This window comes from Octopus sinensis, linkage group LG2, assembly GCF_006345805.1.
Source record: "Octopus sinensis linkage group LG2, ASM634580v1, whole genome shotgun sequence".
NCBI classification, from domain to species: domain Eukaryota; kingdom Metazoa; phylum Mollusca; class Cephalopoda; order Octopoda; family Octopodidae; genus Octopus; species Octopus sinensis.
Window position 1 is genome coordinate 195,254,115 of NC_042998.1, and position 7,377 is coordinate 195,261,491.

Genomic DNA, 7,377 nt, shown 5'->3' on the forward strand with positions numbered 1-7,377 from the left:
TCAGTCCCACTGCATGGCACCTTGGGTAAGTGTCTTCTACTATAGCCTCGGGCTAACCAAAGCCTTGTGAGTGGATTTGGTAGACGGAAACTGAAAGAAGCCCGTCGTATATATGTATATATATATATATGCGCATGTGTGTTTGTGTGTCTGTGTTTGTCCCCCTAGCATTGCTTGACAACTGATGCTGGTGTGTTTATGTCCCCGTTACTTAGCGGTTCGGCAAAAGAGACCGATAGAATAAGTACTGGGCTTACAAAAGAATAAGTCCCGGGGTCGAGTTGCTCGATTAAAGGCGGTGCTCCAGCATGGCCGCAGTCAAATGACTGAAACAAGTAAAAGAGTAAAAGAGTAATGTCTTTAAATCGTAGGACACATGCGTTTCTGCATAACTGCCTTGTCCGCTGCTTCATGGAACATTAATTATTTAATTCCATTGAGACCAAGCAATTTTCACACCAACAGATATTCTGTTAATTGTTTGATAAGCATAACCCCCATACCTACTGGGTTACAGAGCTTTCAAAGTGAACAAATGTGAATTCAGGATGTAATGAATCAAGATGAAATACCACAAAACATCTTTTTTGGATGCTCTAACAATATTGCCACTCTTAAGCAGTAACTGAAGGATAAAAGCACCACCCTGGGGTAGTAACTGAGAGAGAAAATGTAATGATTCTTTGGGACTCTCCAGTACATACAGGCAGAGCCATCAAAGCTAATAAACTGGATATTGTTGTGAAAGACAAAAACAATAAAGTGTGTTTATTGATTGACATGATTGACATCATAATATCTTGACAAAAGAATTTGATAAGCTCAGAAAATATAAACATTTGCTCATTGATGTCGAAAAAATGTGGCATCCCAAGGCAATTACAATATCAGTGATTGTGGGGGCACTTGGAATGATCAAAAAATGTAAATAATTTGTAAATGAACAATCTGGTTTGTTTTTATTTTAATGGCCTACCAATGTATACAGTAAGTTCCTTTGGCCTGGGTGTGGGAAAGACACTTGGCAAGAAATTGAAACAAAATTGAAAGAAAAATAATAATAATAACAGCAATAATAATCAGGTGATGATGATTACTTTATTAGATACAAGCAGTGAAAAGAAGAGAGAGATTCCAAAAATTAGAAACAAAAATAAAATGCAATGACATGTTACATGCTGTTAAAAAAAACCCCAGGAGTGGCTGTGTGGTAAGTAGCTTGTTTACCAACCACATGGCTCCGGGTTCAGTCCCACTGCGTGGCACCTTGGGCAAGTGTCTTCTACTATAGCCTCGGGCCGACCAAAGCCTTGTGAGTGGATTTGGTAGACGGAAACTGAAAGAAGCCCGTCGTATATATGTATATATGTGTGTGTGTGTGTTTGTGTGTCTGTGTTTGTCCCCCTAGCATTGCTTGACAACCGATGCTGGTGAGTTTATGTCCCCGTTACTTAGCGGTTAGGCAAAAGAGACCGATAGAATAAGTACTGGGCTTACAAAAGAATAAGTCCCGGGGTCGAGTTGCTCGATTAAAGGCGGTGCTCCAGCATGGCCGCAGTCAAATGACTGAAACAAGTAAAAGAGTAAAAGAGTAATGATAAGATGTGCAGTTAACACAAATTATATGGAAAATAACTGTGTGGGTAATACTGTAAGTGTTAAAATAAATTAAGTAGTAAAATACTAAGTAGTAAAATAAACTACAAGGTAACTCCTAAAATAGGAAAGCCAATTAAGGTAAATCATAACACTGCATAAACATGTCTTCTTGCAGTCAGTTAATAAACAACTTAATCTGTGAGATAAAGCTTATTCAGGGCCTGCTACCGTTATCCAGCTTTCATGAAATTTACTTGAGATGAGGATGTATTTCTCTGTCCTCATCTGCTTTGCCATGAAATACTACCAGAAGACAATTCAGTTTCTCTCACCACACTAAACAAAAGATGTTCTACATGAACCAGCCTGGGAGCTTTTACATGGCCAGCAAGAAATAGCTGTTAACTTTCCCTCATATCACATCATATCGTCTTGAATATAAAAAAGGACAGATTGGATAATGTAGTGTTAAAAAGGTATGATGGTCATAGTTGGATAGTTACTGAGTATAGGTTGGCAAGCTATCGTTGTTTTTGTCGTTGTTTAACCCCAGGTTAGCTTTCATCAAGTAGATGTATGGTCAATGACATTCCAGCTGTAACCATTCTACCATTTTGTATATCTATGACTATATCGGTTTCAAATTTTTGCATAAGGCCAGCAAGTGTGTGGGAGTGGGTAAGTCAATTGCATCAACTCCAGTGACCAACTGGTATTTATTTTAATGACCACCGAAAAGATGAAAGGTAAAGTCAACCTCGATGGAATTTGAACTCAGAATATAAAGACGAAAGAAATGCTGCAAAGTATTTTGCCTGGTGTGCTAATGGTTCTTCCAGTTCATCACCTTTATATCAAGAACTGTATTATCAAATGTGTCTTATTATTTTGAAGATGGGAGTATCTGGTTTGAGAAGATTGATCTTGAGTGCTATTTCTAGCATGTCAAGCAATCACATTGGCCCACTTGCTGGCTCACTTACCAGAAAAGCAAGGTAACCCTCAAGAAAATCTTCATTCCATTCTCCAGTTCTTCACCTTTATATCTAGAACTGTATTATCAAATGTGTCTTATTTTGAAGATGGGAGTATCTGGTTTGAGAAAGATTGATCTTGAGTGCTACTTCTCGCATGTCAAGCAATCACATTGGCTCACTTGCTGGCTCACTTACCAGAAAAGCAAGGTAAACCTCAAGAAAATCTTCATTCCACTCTCAAGTCATCTTTTGTTAGTTACCAGCATGCTATTTTGAAGTAATCTTAACCAATTAAATTTCTAAGATTGTCATTGTTTTAATTCTTCTTTCATCTCACTACTGAGCTTACTGGCTTTATTCATTAGCTTAGGTCTATAGATTGATGCAGGATGCTAAGTTATATAAAATGATGACAACATTTGTATGACAGATTTGATGACAGGAAAATAACCAATCGTTATGTTCTTGTCAATATTAACTTACAGAAAGTTAATGATTTGAATTGCCCAGTTGTTGAAGATCGTGCTCTTTGTAAGCATTTGCTCACCCTCTCGATTTTGAGATTTCTTTATAAGGATGAACAAGGACAAAACTGGATTTTATCATTGGTGTTAATTATTATTACTGATGAGTAGCTGTTGTCTATAGCAGTGGTTCCCAAACTATGAGTCGCGACCCACAGATGGGTCACGAACGGAATCTTAGTGGGTCGCAAAAAGCTATAAAAGTACGCATTAGCTTTGATTAACTGCTGTCTATCGAGATAGACAGTAGAGTTAAGTGGGTCGTCATAAACTGGTGTGATAAATAGTGGGTCGCGACTCTAAAAAGTTTGGGAACCACTGATCTATTGTGATGACACTGCCGTTCATCTTATTGTTGCAGATGCTGTAGGCATTGTTGTTGTCTCTTATTGGGTGTTGAAACGTTTCTATATACAATTGATTTTTACAATACTGCTATTGTAGTTATTATTTTTGATAATGATGATCATCGTAATGACATTTATGATGATTATTATCATCATCATAATGATTATAAAGATGTCGTTGTAATGATTCTTTACCAATAACCAATCAACAATGAGCCAAACTTCCGCAGCCGTCTCTCACTCGTGTTTGTATCGTTCAAAGGTGGCAGTCATTTCTTCCATGGGTTTAGGAGCAGGAATGAAATCTATCTTTACAGTACTTGGCTGCATCTTCCACTGGGCCCTTCTAGCTAATTCTAATATCGTATAGAGGATGGATAACCTGGCAAAGTCTTTCCCTACACAACGACGGGAAGCGGCCCCAAAAGGTATGAAATCAAACGCTGAGTGATCATCTGCTGTCTCTAACCATCGATCAGGGTTAAAGGTCATTGGATTGTCGAAAGTGCAATCACCAATGTGTTGGTCTCGTATGGAACAGACAACTCTCCAGTTGGCTGGGATGGTGTAGCCCTGTTAAATACAGAATTCATTGAATAAGACTGTGTTAACCATTCTAACATGCTAACATATAGGTAAATTTCAATTCAATTCAATTTTTATTGGCTCAAAAAGCAAAAGCAAGGCCATATAGGGGGACAGAGAGGTATGTACAGGGAGGGTGGTTATACAAAGAGTTCAGGCCATTTCTGGTCAAGAGAGACTTTGAACCGAGCGGTCGTCGGCATCTTCACTATCTCGTCCGGCAGCTTATTCCACGGATCCGCAACCTGGACGGAGAAAGCCCCTCACCTTCGATTGAGATGAAATCGTCGTAGATAGAGCTTTTTGGAGTGACCCCGCAGCCCACACTCTGGAGCAGGAGTGAAGAACAGCTCTTTCGAGAGGTTACACTTTCCGCTTATGATGTTGTGAGCGAGAATGAGATCCCCACGGCATCGTCGTTTTTTGAGAGAATAAAGGTCGAGCGTCTTCAGCCTTTCTTCATAAGACAAATGTCTCACATGTATACATGTGCAGACTCTCTCTCTCACTCTCTCTTTCTCTCTCATACACACACACACACACACAAATACATACACACACAAGCACACCATTCATTTTTAATGATGGAACTCAACGGTAAAGTTATGAATAATAGAATGTAAATATTGGCTTAAAAAAACTCTCTGGATAGAAAAAGTCAAAGTTTGTTTGTGAAATTTTACATCTTCTGTAAACATGACAGCCTTTGGTTTTCAAAAAAGAGTTTTTTAAATCCAATATTTGCACACTGTTATTTATAACTTTATCTTCTTTGAGTTCCACCCTTAAAAACAAATTATTTCTCATCTTGAAAATTTCTACATTCTTATGATGTAATCAATACATATATTTATATTCAAGGCGGCGAGCTGGCAGAAACGTTAGCATGCCAGGTGAAATGTGCAGCCATATATCGTCTGCCGTTACGTTCCGAGTTCAAATTCCGCCGAGGTCAACTTTGCCTTTCATCCTTTTGGGGTCGATTAAATAAGTACCAGTTACGCACTGGGGTCGTTGTAATCGACTTAATCCCTTTGTCTGTCCTTGTTTATCCCCTCTGTGTTTAGCCAATTGTGTGTAGTAAAGAAGAAAAAAAAATACATATATTTGTATGTATGTAAGCTGATTAAAAATACTACACACACACACACACACACACACACATGCACGCATGCATATATACTAATTCTAATACCTACACAAATTCATAACTGTCTACATCATCATCATCATCATGTATTATACTACTACTACTACCACCACCACCACCACCACCATTACCACTACCACAACTACTACTACTATAATGACAATAATGGTTTCGAATTTTGGCACACAGCCAACAATTTTTAGGGGAATGTTAAGCCAATTACATTGACTCCAGTATTCAACTGGTACTTATTTTATCAAGGCTGAAAAGTAAAGTCAACCTAGGAAGAATTTGAACTCGGCACTAAACATTTCATCTGACATGCTGACTATTCTGTTAGCTCAACAACTTAATAATAATAATAATAATAAGTTTAATTTCTTACCTCAAGTTGGAAAGGTTTAAGCACCTTCCGATAAACACCTCCGACTGGAGGTAGTCGACGAAGTATCTCTTTAAATACACATTGCAGGTAATTCAATTTTGGAATATGGTCTTGTGTCACAATTGGATAATGGATCCCATCAGGTGACATCAGCCCAAACTCATTAAGCTCTTCCCTTAATTTCTGCAACACTTTAGGATGATTAGCCAGTAAATACAGGGTTGAAAACGAAGCAACGGTTGTCGTTAAGTTGCCAGCGAAGATTATCTCTAATATAGAATCTTCTATTTTTTTCTCTACGTTTCCATCGCGGTTTTCTTGCAGCATGCTATGAAGAGAATTCAGGAAGTCTTTGGATTGTGCTTGGCACTTTGTATCCTTATTGTTCTGACATAAAACTGATTGAATAATGGAACATATTTCAGCCCGAGCTTTCATACTCTTGAACAAAACAAATAGCAAAAAGAGAAATTGAAAATATCACATGGAATTAGGTTACAGGAGGTTGTGGCATTCATACATTTACCAAATAAATAGATATAGCATAGCTGGATATTGGAACTGATTAAGAAGCACATATTCTATATCAGCATGAGAGGTATTAAGTCATCCCTATAATCACTAACAAGCACAAGATCACATACACTGTAGGAAAGAACACGGTGCACTAATTAATAAAAATTAACTCTGGAAGGATGAAAAGCAAAGTTCACATGGCCAGAATTTGAACTCTGAATGTAATAAGACACATTTACATACTGTTCTATATTTAAGAGATGAGGAATTATGTACATTATTTACATTATTTACATTCAACAGATATTTGTCCTCATCTTGTTTGTTGTTAACACATTTCGACTGATATACCTTCCAGCCTTCATCAGGTGTCTTGGGCAAATTTTGAACCCGGGTCCTCATTCCTAAGGTATTTTTGATGCTATTGTTGTTATTGTTGTTGTTAACTAATATTGATTTTTTTTACATTAAAAGGAAAAAACTATAGCCCAGTGAGTCATCTCTGTATAGTATTGGTACTAATTTTATGGACCACCGATGGGTATAGTTAAAGCAGAAGGTATACTTGATCTATTTGACCTCAGTTCTTAACTGGTCCCTAATTTATTTAGATGAAAGCTTCTATATACTCATCACTGCGAGAAGTAATCTTCTCTCTTTATCATCATCATCATCGTTTAACGTCTGCTTTCCATGCTAGCATGGGTTGGACGATTTTGACTGAGGGTTGGTGAACCAGATGGCTGCACCAGGCTCCAATCTTGATCTGGCAGAGTTTCTACAGCTGGATGCCCTTCCTAACGCCAACCACTCCAAGAGTGTAGTGGGTGCTTTTTACGTGTCACCAGCATGGGGCCAGTCAGATGGTTCTGGCAACGACCTTGCTCGAATCTTTTTACACATGCCACCGGCACAGGTGCCAGTAAGGCGACGCTGATTTTGATAAAATCGTTGAAGCAGGAAGGACTGAGTCCACAATTTTTATGGGCCTGCCAGATGGTAGGATTGATGCAGCTTTGAGATCTGTAGATTGGTAAGGGATTCTATTCCAGGTGGCTGCAAGTCTCAGGAGGAAGATCTTTGGGGTGAGTTGTGAGTGCCAAAAGGAGACAAAGGTGTGTGAACAAGATTCTGCTCTACAGAAGTTGAAGAGTTGAAAATTTTGATAGATAAGAGTGGGCAATGAGTTTAAAGAAGATCTAGAGTAAGGTTGCTGGAAAGAAGTAAACCATGGTAAACAATAAATAACGCAGGAGTGGCTGTGTGGTAAGTAGCTTGTTTACCAACCACATGG

General features: G+C 38.4%; 1 protein-coding gene across 3 annotated transcripts in view; it reads right to left on the reverse strand.

Moving 5' to 3' along the window:
* Positions 1-3,426: 3,426 nt before the first annotated feature.
* Positions 3,427-7,377, reverse strand: part of LOC115232380 (cytochrome P450 26B1) — a 21,190-nt gene continuing 17,239 nt past the window's right edge. For all 3 annotated transcript variants that reach the window (XM_029802234.2, XM_036500644.1, XM_036500645.1), the window contains exons 4-5: positions 5,568-6,008; positions 3,427-4,020 (exon numbers count right to left, since the gene is read on the reverse strand). In XM_029802234.2, coding sequence (XP_029658094.1) covers positions 3,685-4,020; positions 5,568-6,008 — 777 coding nt within the window. In that variant the 3' untranslated portion in view covers positions 3,427-3,684. The remainder of the gene's footprint in view (positions 4,021-5,567; positions 6,009-7,377) is intronic.